The sequence below is a fragment of the Cebus imitator genome, unplaced genomic scaffold, assembly GCF_001604975.1.
Source record: "Cebus imitator isolate Cc_AM_T3 unplaced genomic scaffold, Cebus_imitator-1.0 Scaffold1, whole genome shotgun sequence".
NCBI classification, from domain to species: Eukaryota; Metazoa; Chordata; class Mammalia; order Primates; family Cebidae; genus Cebus; species Cebus imitator.
Genome location: NW_016107316.1, coordinates 10104912 through 10128025, shown reverse-complemented (window position 1 = coordinate 10128025; position 23114 = coordinate 10104912). Strand labels below are relative to the sequence as shown.

General features: G+C 37.0%; 2 protein-coding genes and 1 long non-coding RNA gene across 6 annotated transcripts in view; 2 read left to right on the top strand and 1 right to left on the bottom strand.

The window, feature by feature from the left end:
* Nucleotides 1-17222, top strand: part of NT5C1B (5'-nucleotidase, cytosolic IB) — a 29034-nt gene extending 11812 nt beyond the window's left edge. For all 4 annotated transcript variants that reach the window (XM_017526249.2, XM_037737503.1, XM_017526243.2 and 1 more), the window contains 3 exons: nucleotides 1067-1189; nucleotides 1587-1771; nucleotides 15973-17222. In XM_017526249.2, coding sequence (XP_017381738.1) covers nucleotides 1067-1189; nucleotides 1587-1771; nucleotides 15973-16296 — 632 coding nt within the window. In that variant the 3' untranslated portion in view covers nucleotides 16297-17222. The remainder of the gene's footprint in view (nucleotides 1-1066; nucleotides 1190-1586; nucleotides 1772-15972) is intronic.
* On the bottom strand, nucleotides 15548-18932 carry LOC108302591. Its single transcript, XR_001824421.2, has 2 exons — nucleotides 18658-18932; nucleotides 15548-16271 (listed from the first exon to the last, which is right to left on the bottom strand). It is a non-coding gene; the product is annotated as an uncharacterized LOC108302591 (long non-coding RNA).
* Nucleotides 18933-19028: 96 nt separating this feature from the next.
* Nucleotides 19029-23114, top strand: part of RDH14 (retinol dehydrogenase 14) — a 6255-nt gene continuing 2169 nt past the window's right edge. The window contains exon 1 of the mRNA XM_017526264.2: nucleotides 19029-19533. Coding sequence (XP_017381753.1) covers nucleotides 19141-19533 — 393 coding nt within the window. The 5' untranslated portion in view covers nucleotides 19029-19140. The remainder of the gene's footprint in view (nucleotides 19534-23114) is intronic.

The following is a 23114-nucleotide window of genomic DNA, read 5'->3' as shown; positions in this document are numbered from 1 at the left end:
TTTTTTTTCTTCTAGTTCCTCAGTGTCATGTTATGTTGTTAATCTACGATCTTTCTATCTTTTGATGAGGGTGTTTAGTGCTATAAACTTTCCTCTTAACAGTGCTTTAACTATGTCCCAGAGATTATGGTATGTTGTATCATTACTATCATTACCTTCAAATAATTTCTTAATTTCTGCCTTAATTTCATTGTTTACCCAAAAGTCATTCAGGAGCAGCTTGTTTACTTTTCATGTAATTGTATGGTTTTGAGATAGAGCCATATCTTAATAGGCCTTTTCAGTAAGTGAGGAGGCTGTAGTTAAAGAAAAAGCACCCTGTTCTAGTCTAGACAACAGTCAAACACTTGGGCTCAAGTCTGCTCTATGCATCTAAATCAGTGTGTTAGATAAGTCTTTATGTCTAACTTCCGTTTCCTGTAATGAAAACAATTATATCTTCAGTATGTGTGAGAATAAAATGGCATGATCTATGTGAATATAGTATGCTCATAAACTATAATGTACCAAACACAACCACTATTATATAAAATTGTTGGCTGGGTGAGATGACTTATGCCCGTAACCCCAGCACATTGGGAGGCTAAGGTGGGTAGACCACAAGGTCAGAAGTTGGAGACCAGCCTGGCCAATATGGTGAAACCCCATCTCTACTAAAAATTAGCCAGGCATGTTGGCAGGCACCTGTAGTCCCAGTTACTCGGGAGGCTGAGGCAGAAGAATCACTTGAACTCGAGAGGCAGAGGTTGCAGTGAGTTGAGATTGCGCCACTGCACTCCAGCATGGGCAACAGAGTGAGACTCTGTCTCAAAAAACAAACAAATGAACTACAACAAAAATAAATAAATAAAAAATAAATAAAATGAAATTGTTAAGGAATTTTAAATACTGGTGCTATAAAATAATTGTAAAAGTTTATTTCTAATGTAACTTTCCTTTAGGTTTAAAAATAAAGCCAGTTGAATTTACAAATAAACTGAGTTATTTCTAAGGTAAATTTTACTTGGATTTATAGCATTTTGTCTTTAATCTCTGTCATAACAAAGTCTTTCTTGCCTGATAATAGGCTTATTGATTGACCGCTTCTGTCTGACCGGTGGAAAAAACCCCATTGGCTATTTGAAGGCATATCTTACCAACTTGTATGTTTCTGCAGATTCTGAAAAAGTGCAAGAGGCAATACAAGAAGGTATTAGTCTGATTTTATTCCTCTAGTTAATAAAGAGGTTTACACTAATGATTACTTATATTAAATTTCACATATGATCATGAGGCTTATGTTCTTGTTGGATATTCTGCTGAAGTTTTTCCACATGGCAACACTTAAGTCTTTTAGGGCTTTGACTTTGCTGGAAACGGACATCCTTAGTAACTGTCCTACAATCCATTTTACATGTTCCCATCCCTATAGAAACAGAGGCAGTGCATAGACAACTGTTCTGAGATCTGTGGTTTGAAGAGGAGTTGAGCCATCAGGTAACAGCTAGAGAGAAAACATAAAGTGTGGGAGAATTTTTTTTTTTAATGGTAGAAACTATAACTCATGGACCTGAGAAAAGTATTAATCAGTCTCCATGATCTATCAGGTATTGCCTCTGCGACAATGTTTGATGGAGCCAAAGACATAGCTTACTGTGACACCCAGCTCCGTGTGGCCTTTGATGGGGATGCTGTCCTATTCTCTGATGAGTCTGAACATTTTACCAAAGAGCATGGGATGGACAAATTCTTCCAGTATGATACATTATGTGAAAGTAAGCCTCTTGCTCAGGTAGGTTCAGTGAGTGCTAATTGATAAATAATTATTTATAAAAATAAATAATTTTATGTACTTATTTTGTAATATAAATATCAATATCGGTCCCTTCTGATGAATGTTTAAGTTATTTTAGGCAGGTCACTCCTTCTCACTGTCTTGTCTTCGGAGTTTTCTCTCTTTCATGAATTGCTCAATTTAAAGCATTCACTGCTGACACTTTAATTTTAACATTATTTTATCTATCCTATTAGAAATGCTTCTATGATCTTCCTGTAACAGTAAGTCTACCCCCTCCAAATTGGGAGTAACAGGAAATACTGCTTATCAATAAGCCATTTCTATCTAATAAATTCTCAGAATAGTAAGGTCATTTCCAATAGGTTAGAGTAAGCATTTACTGAATCTCTGTACTTGACTTTAAACTCAAAAAAGCCATCGCTTAATTGAGAAAATATGCACAACTAAAAACCTGAATTAAATAATGATCCTCAAACAAGTGCAAATTATGAATATGTAATCAAACTTAAACTAAATATTTAGATTTTTTTGGATTAGTGCTGTTCAGTACCTTTCAATTCATCCATGAACTGAAGTGTTAAAATCAAGGTCGAAAATGAACAGAACCTATAACTTTTGAACAAAAGGAAATCTGAAACATCAAAATATTCTTTAATCTGAATCTAAACTGATAGGTCTTTCAATTTTATTCTATCAATTTTCCCAAGAAATTTAATTGTCCTTTTTCTCAGTTCTTCCTGAACTTAAGTTAAACTTAAATATTGTTTTTTTTGTTTGTTTGTTTGTTTGTTTGTTTTTTGAGACGGAGTTTCGCTCTTGTTACCCAGGCTGGAGTGCAATGGCGCGATCTCTCGGCTCACCACAACCTCCGCCTCCTGGGCTCAGGCAATTCTCCTGCCTCAACCTCCTGAGTAGCTAGGATTACAGGCACGTGCCACCATGCCCAGCTAATTTTTTGTATTTTTAGTAGAGACGGGGTTTCACCATGTTGACCAGGATGGTCTCGATTTCTTGACCTCGTGATCCACCCGCCTTGACCTCCCAAAGTGCTGGGATTACAGGCTTGAGCCACCGCGCCCGGCCAAATATTGTTATTTTTATAAAAATTTATAAAAGTATGAATCAACTAATTGAAAGTTGAAAAGTTTTTCTACTTTGTCACCTCTCATTAAAGCAAGCAATATTTAAACTGTGTGTGTGTGTGTGTGTGTGTGTGTGTGTGTGTAACTTCATATTATTTCTAAATAGCTCCTTTGGAAATGCTGACCTAGTGTTATAAAGTGGTTCAGTATTAACAAAGCTTACTATTGAGAGGAAAATTGTTATATTTTGTATCAATCTACTCTGCTGAAACTCAGAGCCTTTAATCATTATTGAAATGTGGAAATCCCTAATAAAAAGACCACTTAAACAAAAAATACTTCGAAGAAAGCATTACTTCCAGACAACTGTTAAAGTAGTATTTTCTCATCTGAAGTAAATAATCTAATATCTTTTAGATTTTATATTTTTCAGTTATTTTTTCATGTTGTATCTTATTTTTTTCAGCTTTATTGAGTTATACTTAATTTTAAAAGTTGCACATATTTAATGTACACATTTTAATGAATTTGGACATATATATATATATATATACACTCATGATACTGTCACTACAAATAAGATAATAAACATATCCACCACTACCAAAAACTTACTTTTCCCCTTGTCTTTAAAACTTTTTTTGTTTTATGGTAAGAATACTTAGCATAAGATCTACCCACTTAACAAGTTTTTAAGTGTACAGTACCATATTGTTAACTATAGACACTACATTGTACAGCAGATCTCTAGAATTGAATTCATCTCAGCAAATCTTCCAGGTCTCATCCATTTTGTTACAAATGGTAGTACTTCCTTCTTTTTAAAGGCTAATTAATAATACGTTCTATCTTATACCACATTTTCTTTATTCATTCCTCTTTTGACATTTGGGTTATTTCCAAATCTTGGCCACAGTGAATAATGCTACAGTAAACATTGGCATTTACATAGCTCTTTGAGATCCTGCTTTCACTTCTTTTGGATATATACTGAACAGTGGAATTACTGAATCATTTGGTATTTGTTCTATTTTTAGTTTTATGAAAAACTTCCATTCTGTTTTCCATAGAGGCGACACCATTTTACATTTCTGTCCACAGTGTATAAGGGCTCCAAATTCTCTACATTCTCCCCATTTGGTATCTTTGATTTGTTTTCTCTTCTGTAATAACTATCCTGACTGGCAAAGCTGATATTTGATTGTGATTTTTATTTGGATTTCTCTGATGATTAATGTGTTGAGAGCCTTTTCATATTCCCATTGACATTTGTATGTGTGCTTTAGAAAAACGTCTATTCAAGTCCTTTGCCCATTTTTAATCAGTTTAATTGGTTTTTATTTTGCTGTTGAGTTATAAGAATTCCTTATATATTTTGGAAATTAACCCTTTATCAGATGTAGAGTTTGAAAGTATTTTCTCCCATTCCATAGGTTGCCTTTTCACTCTGTTGTTTCCTTTGCTTTGCAGGAACTTTCTAGTTTATGTAGTCTCACTTATTTTTGCTCCTTAAATTGCCTTTTTCTCCCATTAAACAATTAAAATTGTGAATCCCAATCCTAGTTATTGCAGGAATACCCAACAAATTTCTAGTATGCATGCTTTCTTTTATCATGCAGTCCTTCTGCCAGTTTAAAAAACATGACATTTTTTATGTAAAAAAGGTGATTTTTCCATAAAGGCCAAAGGACTTGCCAGGTGGGTTCCACTGATGAGAAAGAATCTAAGAGGTACAACTCCTACCGAAGATATTCAAGTATGTTTCTAGTGGGGTGGTGGTTTGGTCATGACAATATCTTAGTTTTGTCAAATGTAAGAGGTCTGAGAGTCACCAGCAAATGGGACAGCTTGAGAGGATTAATTTAACAACTCTGAATGTAGTTTATGAGCCTCCAATCTCCAGTGTAGCACAGTGACAAGTAACTGATATCTCCTGATTTGATCCCTATTTCTTGTCTCATCATTCTGGGATAATGGTCTCTGTGTGTGTGTGTGTGTGTGTGTGTGTGTGTGTGTGTGTGTGTGTGTGCGTGCGCGCGCATACATGTGTGTATGTGAATCAGAATTTTTGAGGTATATCTATATATACTAAAATGTATCATTTTTAGTGTATACTTTTAAGAGTTTTGACAAATATACATAATTGTGAAATAACCACTAACATTAAAATACATACTCAACAATTTCAGTAAATCACCAAATTCCACCAGGCGCAGTGGCTTATGCCTAATCCTCTCACTTTGGGAGGCGACGGCAGGCAGATCATCTGAGGTCAGGAGTTTGAGACTAGCCTGACCAACATGGAGAAATCCCATCTCTACTAAAAATACAAAATAATTAGCTGGGTGTGGTAGTGCATGCCTTTAATCCCAGCTACTAGGGAGGCTGAGGTAGAAGAATTGCTTAAATCTGAGAGGCGGAGGTTGCTGTGAGCAAAACTCACTCTCAAAAAAAAAAAAAAAAAAAAAAAATCACTAAATTTCCTCATGTCCCTTTGTAGCCATCCTAGTACCCTATCTCCAGAACCCATCAACCACTACTAATCTTATTTCTTTCTCTATAGCTTTGTCTTTTTCAGGTGTCACATAAATGGAATCATGTACAGGATGCAATGTGACTTCTTTCATTTATTATAGCACAATGCATGTAATTGCATGTATTAGTAGTTGGCTTCTTTTTATTGCTGAGTAGTATCCTATTCTGTGGATGTACCACGTTTTCTTTATTCATTTACCTGTTGAAGGGATAGGTCATTTCTAGTATTTGACCTTTATAAATAAATCTACTTTTAAAAATTGGAATATAAATGTCTGTGTAAACGTCTAAGATTTCACTTCATTTTTAAATACCTAGAACTGGGATTTGCTAGGTCATGTGATAAGTAGTAGTATATGTTTTATGAGATACAGTCAAATTGTTTTCCCAAATGACTGTAACATTTTGCATTCCTAAAAGCAATGTATGATTTTGTTGCTTTGCATTGTTGCTGTCATTTGGTAGCATTGAGTAGTTTTATTTTTTATTTAACCAATTTTAGTGTTTATTAAAACAAATTATCTCATTGTAGTTTTAGCTTGCATTTCTTTAATGACAAATGATACCGAGCATCTTATCAGGTGCTTCTTCCCTCAAATATCTTCTTTGTTGAAGTACCTGTTCAAATCTTTTGCTGGTTTTTATTGGGTTTTTGATTTGTTATCATCAACTTTTGAGAGTTCTTCATATGTTTTGGATACTCATCCTTTATCAGATATGCATTTTACGAAATTTTCTCTCAGCCTGTGCTTGTCTTTTCATTCTTCTAACATCTTTCAGTGCCTTTCAGTGAGCAGAAACTTATAATTTTGATGAAGTCAGATTTATCAACTTTTTCTTAGAAATTGTGTTTTTAATGTCATATATAAGAAATCTTTGCCTAACTCAAGGCCACAAAGATTGCCTCCTAAATTTGTAATATAGGAATTTATGGTTTTAGGTTTTTTACTAAGGGTTATGATCTATTTTGAGACAATATCATATTTGTGCAAAGTATCAGTTGGGGTTCATTTTTCCTGCTTATCCTAATTTCCTGGATGTCCTAATTGTTCCGGCACTATTTGTTGAAAAGGGTGACTTTCTGTCTTGTTCCTTTAATATAGATATTCATCCTTTTATTAATATTACACTGCCTTGATTGTTGTAGTTTTATAATATTTCTTAAGACCAAACTTCAACTTTGTTAAAATTAGTGTGTGTGTGTGTGTGTGTGTGTGTGTGTGTATGTGTGTGTGTGTGTGTGTGTATCACACACACACACACACACACATAAAGAAGTTTGTCTATTTCTGGGGGAAAAATTTGCTAGAATTTTTATTTTTTTTATTTATAGCCAGATCTTGAGATAATACATATCTTAACAATATTGAGTCTTTCTCTCCATGGACATGGTATTTGTCCTCTCCTCATTTATTTAGATTATTTAAATTTTTTTCAGCACATAAATATTGTATTTTTTTATTTACACCTATGCGTTTTATAATACTTTGGTACTATCATAAATGGTATTTTTTAAATCCTTACTGTGCAATTATTTGTTTGTTGCTAATATGTGGAAACACAATTGGTTTCTGTATTCTGCAACCTTGTTTAATTTCCTCATTAGTTCTACTAACAATTTTATAGATTGAGATTTTCTAAGTCGACAATCATGTTGACCTTACTAAAGACAGTTTTATTCCTGTGTTTCCATGCTGTATGTATGTTATTTATCTTTCTTGCCTTGTTACCTTGCTAGTACATCCAGTACAAAGTTCAGAATAGTGGACACCCTTGCCATGTTTCCTGATCTTGGGAAGACATCAGTCTTTCACTCTTAACTGTTATCTATAGTTCTTTTCTAGATACCTTTTGTCAGGTTGAGGGAGTCACCTTCTTTCTAGTTTTTTGAGAGATTGTATAATAAATGAAGGTTGAATTTTGACTAATGCTTGATTTGCATCTATTGAGAAAAATCAGGTGGTTTCTCCTTTAGCCTGTTGATGTGTAAATGACATTCATGGATTTGTAAAAGCTGAGGCAGTTTTGCATTGCTGGTATTAATTCAAGTTGGTCATGTGCTATTATCCTTTTCATATGTCGCTGAATCCAATTTGTTAATATTTTGTATTATTTATTCTTTTATGTCTTCATCCTCATGCTCTATAGTTTTCTTTTCTTGTAGATCTTAATCTAACTTTAGTAACAGGATAGTACTAACCTCATAAAATGTGATACAAATTATTTTAAATGCTTGGTAGAATTTTTCAGAGAAAGCATTTGGGCCTGGATCGTTTTCCGTTTTGGAAGGTTTTTAACTACTAATTCAATTATTTTGATAGCTGTAAAAGTACTATTTAAATTTTCTTTTTCTCCCTTTTCTCACTCTTTTCTTCTATTTATGAGCTTCTGTTTTTCAAGGAATTTGTTCATCTAAATCACTGAATTTCTTGACATAAATTTTTAAAGTGTTTTATTATGTTTTTATTTTTATAGGATCCTTGGTGATGTGTCCCCACTTTTATTTCTGATACTATTAATTTGTGTCTTTTCTTTTTTGTTGTTGTTTTTCGCGGTCAGTTTGGCCAGAGGCTAATCAATTTTCCTAAGCCAGCTGTTCCTAAGTTTTTAAATATGGAAGCTGAGATTGTTCATTTGAAACCCCTCTTCTTTTCTAATATGAGCACTTAATGCTATAAATTTTCCTCTAAACACTGCTGTAGTTGCAGCCTACAAATTTGGATAGGTGATGCTATTGTTTTTTATTTAATCCAAAATATATTTTTTAAATTTTTCTGTGATTTCCTCTTTGACCCATGGATCATTTGAAAGTAGGTTATTTAATTGTCATCTATTTGGAGTTTATTCAGATATCTTTCTATTGTTGAAACGAAGCTTAACCTACTTCTAAATGACCCATGGGTCAAAGAGGAAATCTTTGACCCATGGGTCACTGTGGTTAGAAAACATATTTTGTAACTCAATTATTTAAATTTTTTATGGTATGTTTTATGCCCAGAATATGGTCTATCTTGATGAATATCTCATGTGTATTTGAAAAGAATATTACGCTGTCATTGGTTGAGTATTCTATAAATGTCAATTAGATTATAAAATTAATTCAGGTAATTTTGCTTGGGTTTTTTTATATTATCAGTGATTTTCTGTCTACTTTTTATTATCTACTATTGAGAAAGCAGTGTTGAAATCTCCAAATATATTTGAGAATTTATCCTTTCAACTTTATCAGTTTTGCATCATGTAGTTTGAATCTGCTTTCAGGAGCCCACATATTAGGATTATTATATTGTATTAGTCTTAATTCACTAAAACCTTTTCATTATGTAATATTCATCTGTCTGATACTCATATAATCACTCCAGCTTTTCTGTGGACTAATGTTTGTATGATATGATTTTTCTATACTTTTAACCTATCTATGTCTTTATATTTAAATTGCATTTATATTTTTCTTATAGATATTATAGTTGGTGCTGCTATTTTATACAATCTGGTAATCTCTTTGTTTTAATTGCTGTTTTTAGGACATTTAAATTTAATGTGATCATTGCTTTGGTTGGATTAAAATCTACTATCTCCTATGTTTTTTCTATGTGTTCCAACTGTTCTTTGTTCCCTTTTTCTTTTGTTTTTTCCCCTCTTTACTTATGGATCTATTGTGTCTTTTTAAATACCATATTATCTCCTCTATTGGCTTATGACATTTAAAATTTTTTATTACCCACTCTAGTATTTACAATATACAACTTTAAGTAATCACAATCTATTTTCAAACAATTTTATACACTACCACATCATATATACCGTAAGAACCTTGCAACAATGAACTGCCATACTCTACCTCTCATGTTTTGTGCTACTGTTGTCATATATTTTTATTTTATTTATGCAATAAACTCCCTATGCTTTGCTACTATGAACCTTGAAAATCTGAGACAGGTCTCAGTTAATTTAGAAATTTCATTTTGCCAAGGTTGAGGATGCGCACCCCATGACATAGCTTCAGGAAAATCTGATGGCACGTGCCCAAGGTGGTCAGAGCACAGTTTGGTTTTATCTTAGGGATACATGAGACATCAATCAACATACGTAATATAAACATTGGTTTGGTCTGGAAAGGCAGGACAGCTTGAAGCAAAGGTGAGAAGACTCCAAGTGGGTTTGAGTTTCTGATTAGCCTCTCCAAAGGAGGCAAACAGATTTGCATTTGTCTCAGTGAGCACAGGGGTGACTTTGAATAGAATGGGAGGCAGGATGGCTCTAAGCTGTTCCAGGCTTGACTTTTCCCTTTAGCTTAGTGACTTGGGGGCTGCAAGATTTATTTTCCTTTCCCACTACTATTTCTGTTTTTCGTAATTAAATACCTCCTAGTAAATAAGGATGAGGCAAAAACACGTATTTTGTATTCATCTTCATGTAATCATTTTCAGAGATCTTCCTTTCTTGGTGTAGATCAGGTTTCTCTCTGTTATATTCCTTCTGCCAGGAGATCTTTTGTTTTATTTCACATTTCATGTAGTACAAATCTACTGGTACTGAATACTCTGATTTTCTTTGCCTAAAAAGTCTTCATCTTATTTATTTTTAAAAACAATATTTTATTTTTACTAAATGTACTATTCTAGGGTTACTATGTTTTTCTTCTAGCACTTTAAAGATGTTCTTCCATTGTCTTCTCACTTGTAAAGATTTTGATGACAAATGTCATGAATTTTATATCTTTGGTCCTTAGTATGTACTGTATCTATTTTTCTCTGGCTGCCTTCATAATTGTCTATATTTCCTTTGGTTTGAATATGAGGGGTGGGTGTGTCCCACAGCATTTCAATGCTCTGCTCTTTTTTCCCTATGCTTTTTTTCTTTCTGCTTTTCAGGTTGGGCAATTTCTACAGACCTGTCTTCAAGTTCACTCTTTTTTCTTCAGCTGTGTTGAGTCTACTGACATATCCATTAGGCATTCTTTATCTCTATATAGTAATTTTTATTACCATTTCCATTCAACTCTCTTATCATTTTAATCTCTTTGCCAAAATTGCTAGTCTATTCATGTATGGTATCCACTTTTAAAGTAGACATTTAAAGATATTAATCACAGTTATTTTCAATTCCCCCTGTTATATTTATGACACCTCGGTCATTACTAAGTTTAGTTCTTTTAATTTCTCCTGAAAGTAGATTGTTCTTTTTATTTTGTTCTGTTTTACTGTGAGATTAGCAATTATTGTGATAGATTGAATCAATAAAATCAGCAGTTAAACTTGTTTTAGGTTTTGTGGTTGCTATGGTTATCTTCATGGCCCCACAGGATCCAAATTTGCCTGGTATCAACTCTATTCTTAGGGTGCAAACTGGCTTGCCAGAAGGTTTTCCTCAATACTTCTAGTCTACTTTCAGCATTAGACCTTCCCTATGGGTCTGCTACAAAGAAGGTCTCCCCATTCTTACCCCTTCCCAGCTATTTCCTCTATCTCCCTCGGGCTTAAGGACGAACATTCTCCTGGATCTTGCCATTGCCCAGTGATAGGCAATATCTAATGGTTCCAGTCCTTGATAGTTGTTTATCCTCCCAAAGGTAGAATATTTTTTTCTGTCCCCCTTTCCTAGTAATAGTGGATCTTTACTCATTACCTGGAGGTTAACAGTGTTTGAAGCCCTTCTAGCAGTCTAGGGTCTTTGTTCCTGAGGTTATAAGCAACTAGGGGAAGTTTTAGTCTTTGCTCCCAGTGGCAGCTGTTCCCCTCCTCTGTGCCTGTACCACCAAGGATGGCTTTCTTCTCTCACTCCACTGCCTGCAGTCCTTCTCATCAGCATCTAGTGAAGTCTACGAAGAAAAGCCTAAAAGAGTGTACTTCTATGGTTGTGTAGGGCTTCTTTTTTCTCTCATTGGTCCACCCTAGTTCTTTGTCAATCTCATTTTAAAATTACTTGAATTGCTTCTACTTGCTTGTATGATATCTGGTATAACTTTCTACAACACTCTACCAAAGGTATCCAGTTCTTGCATTCCATGTCTTCTTGAAGATGCCTGTTTTCCCCTAGTTTTCATGCTAGTTTGCTTACCCTGCAATTGCAGGTCTTTGATGGGCTCAGAAAAAGTTCTTTTTTTAGGTTGTCTGGAGTTTTCTTGTTATTGGGGTGAAAGTAACAGTCTTTCCCTAGTATTTGTTGTTTGTAACTTTCCCTAATATTTTTATACTTTTATTGATAAATTATATGCTGTACTACCATGCAAATATATAAATTATAAAACATACCCCAAAATAGAAGTAAAAGAGAATGAGATGGATACCTGGTTTGAATGTGGTGACATCAACGCAGCATTCTCTATTTCTTCCATTTAGAAATCATCTAAAAATAGCAAGGGAAACTGTGCCCCTCTGTGTTTCAAAGACAAACTGCAATGAGGGTGGCTCCTGTCAACAGTTACTACCAGTTTGCTACTGTTGTCAAAAAAAAAAGTGCCAATTTTTTCACCTATATGTATGGATTCTTACTGTGAGAAAGTAAATTTAGTTGTTTTTTGTAATATATAAGCCTTAAAGAAAATTTAAGCAAATGATTACTCAATAAGTCATGTTTACGAAAACAATTTGTTTCCATGACAGCAAAGAAGGGAGTCTTTGAATATTGAAAACAAGTCTTCAAATACTACCCTTGACTTTCCCCTAGAAACCCACCAATTGTCCCAAGAAAAACCAATCTACTTCAGTATAAGTAATAAAAAGAGAACTGGCATTGACGATATTCAAAGATACCATGAGAAAAAGGCAGATAAAAAACAAAATCTATTAACAATGAAGAGCTCTCACAAGAAAGAGTTGACACAATACAGATAACTATGACTGAACATTTGTCATGACTTTTAAAAACTTAAAGCAAGATCATAAAGTAAAAATGCAATAATCAAGGAGAAGAGATAATAAAATGTGAAATTATAGAATCCCATAAATAAGAATAATTTAAAATGTGATTTCATGTAGAAAAATGACAGAAATAGATAACAAGCAAAGAAGACCCAGCATATGCCTAAGTAGGATCCCTGAAGAAAAACTTTAAAATCATGTTGGGGAGGGGGAGTGATGTTAAATATAAATATGCAAATTAGTGTAAAAACATAAATTAAAAAACTAAATTATCAAAATATTTTAATGTATACATTAAATGATTAAAATGTTAAAGATTACTAGTTCATATTGTGTGACAGAGGTGTAGAATATGATCATAACTGATACATGGCCTAGTGAAATTACTGGACATTCAAATGAAGAAATAATTATTTGGGCTGCCTACTCATATAAGTGGTGGAAGAGGCAGAATGGAACTCAAGATGCCCTCAAAGTTCTCAAGAGCAGCCCTAAAAAGCAAAAGATAGTTAAGCAGTACTCATAAGATCTTGTTGGAGAGATCTTACTATAAATCATGGGTTCTATATCCAGCCAAAAGTTTATTCAAGGACAGAGGAAACAGATATACAGTTGAGAATATGCTATATTCTCAGGGATTATTACCATAAGATATTTTTGAGAAAATATATACTACAGGACAAATTTTGGCCAACATACAGAGGACTAGAAGCACAAAGGCACAAACAGTCATAAACTATATTTAACCATAGGATTAAAATTAAAACTGTGCAAATGAACAAATTTGTATGACGTACAAATTATATAAGTAACAAAAAATGAAAAAATATGGGGAAAGAAGGTCTATGGAAGAAGTATGCTGGAATCTTCCGTTACAATATCCATTCAAAGGATGAAATGTCAACTTGATAAACAGAAATCAAACAAAATTTAATAATTCAAAAGTAAATAAACACAAAGGAAGAGTAAATAAATGACTAAAATTAGATGGAGGAGAAGAAATAGATGACTAGAGAGACATTGAAGAAATACCCTGCTTTCATTATTTCTCATTATGAAGAATAGATCCATTCTGTTCCATTGGTCTATATCTGTTTTGGTATCAGTACTATACTGTTTTGATTACTATAGTCTTGTAGTATAGTTTGAAGTTAGGTAGCATGATGCATACAGCTTTGGGTTTTTTGTTTGTTTGTTTTTTGATTAGAATTCTCTTGGCTATGTGGACTCCTTTTTGATTCTAAATGAAGTTTAAGGTGTTTTATTTCCAATTCTGTGAAGTAAGTCAGTGGTAGCTTGATGGGGATAGCACCAAATCTATAAATTACTTTGGGCAGTATGACCATTTTCATAATTTTGATTCTTCCTAACCATGAGCATGGAATGTTGTTTTTCCATCTGTTTGTGTCCTCTCTTATTTCCTTGAGCAGTGATTTGTAGTTCTCCCTGAAGGGGTCCTTCACTCCCTTGCTAGCTGTATTTCTAGGTATTTTTTTCTCTTTGTAGCAATTGTGAATGAGAGTTCACTCATGATTTGGTTCTCTGTTTGTCTGTTATTGGTGTATAGGAATACTTGTGATTTTTGCACATTGATTTTGTATGCTGAGACTTTGCTGAAGTTCCTTATCAGAAGGCTGAAACTGGATCCCTTCCTTACACCTTATACAAAAGTTAACTCCAGATGGATTAAAGATTTAAACATAAGACCTAACACCATAAAAACCCTAGAAGAAAACCTACGCAAACCATTCAGGACATAGGCATAGGCAAGGACTTCATGACTAAAACACCAAAAGCAATGGCAACAAAAGCCAAAATAGACAAATGGGAACTAATTAAACTTAAGAGCTTCTGCACAGCAAAGAAACTATCATTAGAGCGAACAGGCAACCAACAGAATGGTCAAAAAGTTTTTGCAATCTACCCATCTGACAAAGGGCTAATATCTTGAATCTACAAAGAACTTAAACAAATTTACAAGAAAAAAACAAACAACCCCATCGAAAAGTGGGCAAAGTCTATGAACAGACACTTTTCAAAAGAAGACATTTATGTAGCACACAAATATATGAAAAAAGCTCATCATCATCACCGGTCATTAGAGAAATGCAAATCAAAACTGCACTGAGATGCCATCTCATGCCAGTTAGAATGGCAATCATTAAAAAATCTGGAGACAACAGATGCTGGAAAGGATGTGGAGAATTAGGTGCACTATTACATTGTTGGTGGGAGTGTAAATTAGTTCAACAATTGTGGAAGACAGTGTGGCGATTCCTCAAGGATCTAGAAATAGAATTACCATTTGACCTAGCAATCCCATTACTGGGTATATACCCAAAGGATTATATATCATTCTATTATAAAGACATGTGCACATGTATTTTTATTGCAGCACTGTTTACAATAGCAGAGACTTGGAACCAACCCAAATGCCCATCAGTGATAGACTGGATTAAGAAAATGTGGCACATATACACCATGGAATACTATGCAATCATAAAAATGGATGAGTTCATGTCCTTTGTAGGGACATGAATGAATCTGGAAACCATCATTCTCAGCAAACTGACACAAGAACAGAAAACCAAACACCGCATGTTCTCACCCACAAGTGGGTGTTGAACAATGAGAACACATGGAACACAGGGAGTGGAACATCACACACCGGGGCCTGTTGGGGGTTCGGGGGCCTAGAGAAGGGATAGCAGGGGGTAGGGGGGTTGGGGAAGGATAATGTTAGGAGAAATACCTAATGTAGATGATGGGGGGATGGATGCAGCAAACCACCATGGCATGTGTATACCTATGTAACAAAACTGCACATTCTGAACTTAAATAATAATAATAATAATAATAATAAAAGTTATACCAAAACTTTAAAAAAGAAAAGAGTAGATCTGGGATTTTTTTAAATAGAGGACTGAGGGTACTATAAAAGTTTATAGTTGTAATTGATAGAAGGAAGTAATGCAAACCTTAAATGTCAGAAGAACCACGGATACACAACTACAAAGAAGAAAGACACAAATTGTTGAACAATCCTTTAAAATCTTTAAAACATGGAAAATGCAATAAAAACCACAAGACAGAAACAATCTCAAGTATATATGTAATATGAATAAATGTCAATGAACTAAAACATATCTATTGTTTTTAAAAATAAGATTTTCATATTGTATCATATAGCAAAATCCAATTATAGGCTCTATACAAGCAATATTAAAACTAAGTGTTTGGAAAGGTTAAAAATGAAAGACACAGTTAGATTCAAGCCAGACGGTATTAAACTAGACAAGAGTATACTCTATGAAGTTAAAACGCACAAATCACAAAAAGTGAATTAAAAGAGTAGTGCTTTGGTAACTAATTAGATTTTATTTAGAGTGACCCTGTATTCTAGCTTACCATGGATAATTCATGTCTGTTGTCCTGGTTTAATTATTTATAGAATATTCTTTCATACTTAAAGTATACATGTTTAGATGTTAAATCATATGGTCATTTTAGGCTCAATCCAGGAATGCAAGGATGATTCCATATTAGAAAACATATTCACATGAATACATATCAAGTTTTAGCATTTTGCCATCCGCTTCATAAGCATGTCATGCTGTATCATATCCTTCGTATTGTATCTTATACGTCTCTGCTTTTCAGCACTCACTTTCTCTGGCTCATTGTATCACAGCTGTGATATATGTTCCTTTTACAGGGTCCCGTAAAAGGCTTTCTGGAAGATTTAGGCAGACTGCAAAAGAAGTTCTATGCCAAAAATGAACGGTTACTTTGTCCTATCAGGACCTACCTGGTTACAGCTAGGAGTGCAGCCAGTTCAGGCGCCCGTGTACTGAAGACCCTTCGACGCTGGGGTCTAGAGATAGACGAAGCTCTTTTCCTTGCTGGAGCCCCCAAAAGTCCCATCTTGGTGAAGATCCGGCCCCACATCTTCTTTGATGACCACATGTTCCACATTGAAGGGGCACCGAAGTTAGGTCCCGTCGCAGCTTATGGCTTTAATAAAAAGTTCAGTACTTAGGGACAGGGAAGAGAAATAAAGTGGTGACAGTCTGGTATTACAGAAGCCACTTCTTTTGGCTCTCTAGGATAATTATATAGGTATTTCAGAAGATCGACCCTTAAAACTTAGCTTCTTTGGAAAGGTTTTGTTTTGATTTTTTGGAAAACCTTTTGAACCCTTAAGTTACCATCAAACTACTTCTCTTTGAACTACCAGTACTGCTGAATGCCATTGCACCTATCTCTGTATAAGTCATAATGATGGTTCTTTAGGGTAAGTTTAGAACTTGAATATTTGCATGCTTAAGGGACTGTTTTAGAAGCTTATTTAGTTTCATAAAGCACTGCTCATTTTTGGATGTTTGTAGATAACAATGAATTGTTACCCATCAGCATTGTAGAGTAGTGTCTTCAAAGGTAGAATGAGTATGGTTAAGCAGACTCTTGAAAGCTGGAGCTTTGTATTCTGTGACCACCATGTCCAGCTTTTTAACCAATGCAAAATGAGGATTTCACTCTACCTGCATAACAATTTTGATACTGCTCATTTAGAAATAAATCAGGTGGTGGTTCCTCCAGGATACTTTGTAAGACAAGCCTTAAACAGAACCTCCTGAGAAGGGTTCTCTGTAAATTACTTGGTGGATTAAAAGCCTCTGGTTCACAGAGTTTCATATATTTGAAGTCTCTGGCTTTGGGCCTGGCAGGGTGGCCCATCCATATTTGTATGGATTAAAAAAAAAAAAAAAAAAGACCCTATGCTACCACTTTAAAATGTGACTGAAGTGTAGTATCCTGGCCCTTCATTGTCATTCTCTTTTGATTTTGGTTTTGTTTTTCAACAGTTGGTTGATCATTACATATATCATATGTTAGGCACAGTGACCTGGTTATTTTCACATGTTACTTCATTTTCTTATCAAATTAAATGTTTGTGACATAGTATCATTATTACCTTCCTTTTTATCAATGAGGAGCCTAAGATTCCAAAAGATTAGACGGCTTGTCTAAGGATATGGAACTAATGAGTGTTAAGACTAATTAGATTCAAATTCAGATATTCAAAAGTTATAATGATGTCTCTTTCCTTCGTTCTAAATAGAGTTATTACCCATCTGGTACAGATTAATCATTTCATTAAGTTCCATGCGCAAACTACCCAGCAGTTACACTGCAGGTCTAAGGATTCCTCCTCCCTCTTTTCCTCATACTCTCTCCTACTCTACCTCCACCTTCATCTCTATTCCACCTGTACATATGTATTCCACCCCTGACGCTAGCTGAGAAGACCACAGCTGAAACACATCTTCTGATGCTCCCTAATTTGATGTAAACCGGTCCAAACTATATCAGTTGTGACTACGACACTTAGTGAGTACCTACCATTTTCTAGGTGTCCTCCCATGAGAAGACCACGAGAGATACACAGACATAACCCTGTCTTCTAGGCAACTTAAAACCTTAACAATCTGGTCAAGGAAGTCAAATGTACAAACTCAAACAGCCAACACCAGAAGGCTGTTTGTCCTCAGTGCCAGTGAGAGTCACACATGAGGTGAAGGGAGCAGAGATCTTTATAGGCCCGAAGTGGTCAAGAAAGGACTTGAAGTAGCATTTTTCCTTATCTAAAGGCTCTTTTTCCTTATCTGAAGAACCTGCAACGGGTGGAGGATGGGAAGTGGGAGATCACAGTTCCAGAAAGTAAGCACCCTGAGAGCAAAAATGGTGTCCCGTTTTTCCGCAGCTCTAACAGGGAACAGGCAGGGCCAGGCACATGCTGGATAGAGAGGTGGATGAACGAATGAGCCTTTAAAAGTAGCTTGGTATACAGGTAGGAAGTTTGTAGCTTGAAGACGGGTCCCTGTGGCACTAACCCTGATGTTAATGAGGCATTTTACAGTGAACCAAGCACTGTGCTTTCCACCGTTATGTGTAATCGTTCCATGGAGAGGGCAGGGAAGCATTCGTAAATGGGCCTGCTCAGAAGCCTATACTTACAGTAAGCCCAAGCTTCTCCCACTGTACCTCTGCCAGTGTCAAGATCATTTGAGGATGACTTTCTTTTTTTTTAGAGAGGCCAATGTCATAATGTCTTCAGTGATCTCAAAGTGTGGTTCCCAGCTCTGCAGAAGCAGCAGCTCCTGGGAACTTGTTAGAAGTGCCAATTCTCAGGCCCCATCCTGGACCTATTGAATTAGAAGTCCTAATACTGAGGCCCAGGTTTTTTTGTTTTCGTTTTCATTCCCCCACCTCGAACCCTCACCCCAAGTCCTCCAGGTGATTCTGATGTGCGTTAAAGTTTGAGAACTACTCGCCCATTCTATTTCCAACTGATTCATGTTGCTAAATTCTTTGTCTTATCTATGAAAAACAGTCCTACCTCAGACTTCCTCTGGGCAGGGACCATTCTCCAGAAGGTGAGTTGAACTGAATTTACAAGTCCCAGGAGCCCTTAACGGAAAACACGAAATGCCCTGAAGAGCGGCATTTTTAACAGGGCCTGTACAGATATCTGTAATTCAAAGTACTCATCAGGCATTGCCATGGGGAAGGCCGCCCCTACTCTGGGGTTCCAGTACGTATGAACCACAGCAGCCTGAACACTGTACTGGGTACCCAGTCTCCACCATTAGGCTGGGAGGAGGTTCCCCAGCGGGCGCAGGACTCTAGGCGCTGAACTCTCCCAACCAATCAGGAGCCCTCAGAGGGAAACTACAAGTCCCAGTATGCCCCACGCGCACCGTCAGGGGCCGACTCGCCGTGCCCCAGAGTTCTCCGCGTACAGGTGGCCACCTGGATTCCGGGAAGGAGGCGGCGCCGGAATTCCTGTGGAGGGGCCGGTGGGCCCTCGGGCCAGGCGCTGATGGCCGTGGCCACCGCGGCGGCTGTACTGGCCGCCCTGGGCGGGGCGCTCTGGTTGGCGGCCCGGCGGTTCGTAGGGTCCGGGGTCCAGAGGCTGCGCAGAGGCGGCGATCCCGGCCTCATGCACGGGAAGACAGTGCTGATCACTGGGGCGAACAGCGGCCTGGGCCGTGCTACGGCTGCCGAGCTACTACGGCTAGGGGCGCGGGTGATCATGGGCTGCCGGGACCGCGCGCGCGCTGAGGAGGCGGCGGGTCAGCTCCGCCGCGAGCTCCGCCAGGCCGCGGAGTGCGGCTCAGAACCCGGCGTCGGCGGGGCGGGCGAGCTCGTAGTGCGGGAGCTGGACCTCGCCTCGCTGCGCTCGGTGCGCGCCTTCTGCCAGGAGATGCTCCAGGTGTGGGCCTCGGGTAGTGGGGGGCCAGGCTGGGGAGGAGGGCCTGGGAGCGGGGTGGGAGGGGCCTGCGGACCGCGGCTGAGCCGGGAGGGACCGCCCTGGGGTTCGGGGTATGACCTTGGGGACCGCTGAGGCTTAGAGGAGTCCAAAAGCCACTCTGAGGCGGCTGGGAAGCTGCAGGGTTCAGAAGGAAAGAGGAGCTAACTAACTGGGAGGGCTGCCTTCTGTCCTCTAAGGATGTCGCGAAATAAATGGGCCCAAGAGAAAAATATAAGCCAGTTTCTGAACATTTCATTTCGTTATGTGAGGACCGCCCCGGAGACAGATCCATAGCCTCTGGATTGTTTTTCCTGTGTCAGAAGTGAATCTGCACCGAGCTGTGTCTCTAGAACCCCAGAGCACTGGGAGAAGTTGCTAGCCTGGGAGAAGTTGCTAGCCAAGGACCTCAGATCAGTCCTTAGAAAAATATTTCTCTCTCCCCTAGCCTCTGCCCCTTTTCTGCTGGGAAAGGGAGCTCGCTGCTTCCAGTAAACTCAGCACCATCCTTAACGGGACTCTGGTCTGATTTCCAGGTAGAATAAAGCTTGGAACGCAGTGGTCATACTCCAGACAGGGACAGGAATAAAAATAATATAATACCCAGCATTTATTGAAGATCTGTATGTCAGGAGCTTTGCCAAGCATTTCAGATCTTCCTTTTTGTTTTAAATGAAAATAAAGTGTCCTTGCCTATAACTGTCATTGAAGCTGTACAGTAACCCTGTGGAGTAGGCATTATTATCTCCATTTTACAACTCGAAGAAACTGAGGCATAGGAAGGCTAAGCAACTTGCTTGTGGTCTGTCTCCAGAACACTTGCTCTTAACCCCGTTCCTTCCTCCTGCTGCCTGGTAGGGAGGTATGAGGATTTGTTTGTGCAAATGGTAAGTGATTCCACGTAAGTGGATGTTCTCTGTTGAGATTGAGGTAGATGGGTTTCTTGCAGGGGTAACTGGCATTCAGAGGTCATTTGTTCAGAAGAGTGAAATTTAAAATTAGCTGGGACAAGAAAGGTGCCTGTATGACATGGAGTTTCTTGAATATAGAGAACAGGTTCCCAAGTTTTCTCAGTAATTTTCTCATGATGCCCTTAGGCCAGAAGTATTTACCAGCTCATTTATTAAGTAGTTAAGTCCAAACGACTGTAAAGCGAAAAGTTTCTGTTACAGATCTCAATCGATTTACAAAGCTTATTTTGCCAAGGTTAAGGATGCACCCGTGACAGAACTTCAGGAGGTCCTGAGGACGTATGCCCAAGGTGGTCACGGCACAGCTTGGCTTTATACATTTTAGGAAGACGTAAAATTTGTAAGATGTACATTGGTTCTCCTGGAAAAGTGGGACAACTCGAAGTGGGGGCTTCCAGGTCATAGGTAGATGAGAGATAAAAAGTTACATTCTTTGGGGTCTTTGATCAGCCTTTTACTGAATGCACAATTTACATGTGCAGGGGGGATAGAGGAATAATCACTTATGTCTTAGACTGGCTCAGTGAGTTTGCATTTTCACAAAAACAGAAGACTAGAGGCAGAAATCAGATTTGTCTCAGGTGAGCAAAGGCATGACAATTTTGAGTTCTTTTATTTGGCACTTGTGAAGATGAGCTATCCGTTTATTAATAGATTGCCCGGGTGAAATTCAACAACTGTTTTAGGGTAAGTATCTTGAGGAGGCCTATATGGGCAAATTGTGAGGGTGGTATGTAGCTTCTTTTATTTTGTAGCTATCTTAGGAATAAAATGAGAAGCAGGTTTGTCTGAATCAGTTCCCAGCTTGACTTTAACCTTCGCGTTAGTGATTTGGGGCTTTGAGATTTCTTTTCCTTTCACGCAACCTAATATGTAGTTATGTCCTAACAACTTAGTAGCTGTTTGAGAAAATAACATATACTTGAAAGAAAAAATAATTATTTTATTATTAAACAGCCATAATTACTAACAGGAAATGTATGCCTGTCAGTCACTGCACCACTGTCTGAAACCTTGGAATCAGATTGGACACTGCCACCCTCATTTCCTGTTCTGGGTAGATTTTTAGCATTGTTCTTGTTTTTTATTACAACAACTGCTAACAGCTGCTTAAAAGTCAGCTCTACAAAGAAATAATATCATCGAAAGGAATATAGCACAATATAATGTTGAAGCTGTGAACCACCTGTAGCTGGTAGTTTTTGAGGTATTGAGCAAAGTATCAGTGTTTTTCTCAAAAATTAAAATATTCCACAACACCCTGAGAGTTTGCTGCAATGCTGTAGGGCACACTTTGGGAGCTGTTGCAGAACTACAGACTTGGCTTTTTCTTTTTTTATTGTTAGTATTTCATTATTGTGTAACACAGGTTAAATAATACTCATCTATGAGATTTTGAAGCATTAAAAATGGGTCTTTCTGTTCATTAAAATATAGATGGGGCTGGGTGTGCTTCTTTGGCACTGGAGGCAGAACTAATTAAAAAGTGAGGACACAGAGATAACTAAGTTGTCCTTGTTTCTAAGTATTTCTGTTCCTGCCTGGCTCTGAAGTGACTATAATTAGAAAGAAAAAAAAAAAATGGAAATGTAGATTTCCCACAGGTTGGTATTCTTGGTATTTATGTCATTTATCTCCTATAATTTAAAAAATAGTAAATGATAAAATTTTAAAATAACACAAGCCCAGAAAAGAATGATAGCTAAAAAATGATTAATTCAGGAAACTCTTCCAAATGATTAGTGAAAAACAACACTCCTTTCTTTTTCCCATGAGTGAACTCTTGCCTTCTTTTTGAAGTTGACTGTTGGAAAACCCAAAGATGCTTAAACAGGCCAGAATGAGAAATAGTTAATCCTCTGACAGGTGGGCTTTGATAACAGTTGTGAAATGTAACACATTTTTCTTTTTGCTTATACTTGGCAGAAGGGCCAGTGAAATTTGAAATTTGACCTCAAATTAATCATGGGCCATCACAGTGTCTTTACACGTGGAACATGTAGTACATTGCTTTGTCCATCAAAAGAAACAGAGAACAACTGAGAAAAGGCTAGAGAAGACCATCTTACATGATTTAGTGAATAAAAAGACTTACCTATGGGAGCAGTCCAAATGTTAAGACTTTAATCTGGAGCAATACAAAAGCATATGGACAAAGTATAAAATATTGACTGTACAGATCTCCTAAATTAGAGTCCTCCTTATGTAGGATATTTATTACCTATTTAATTTTTTCTTAATATTTAATTATTCATTATAAATACCGATTTATTCATGATGTTCTCTCCAGCATTAAGTTTGCATTTCTGACCCTTTCTATTGCTTTTTCAGTTTTAAGGACATGACTTGAAGTTGTTCCATCCCTGTGGTACCATTTACCCCGAGAGAACTACAGAATAATGCAACCATAAGTTTGCCCTTGGTGTTGATAACTAGTAGCTCTGGGAATAAACTATGCTTACCTGTCTTCTGCTGTATATGGCCTGTCTAGCTTACCTTGCCTCTCTAGCTGTTTTGAAAATCCCAATTAGAAAGCCATGCTAGCTTACTAATTAAGAAAATAGGCCTTGATGT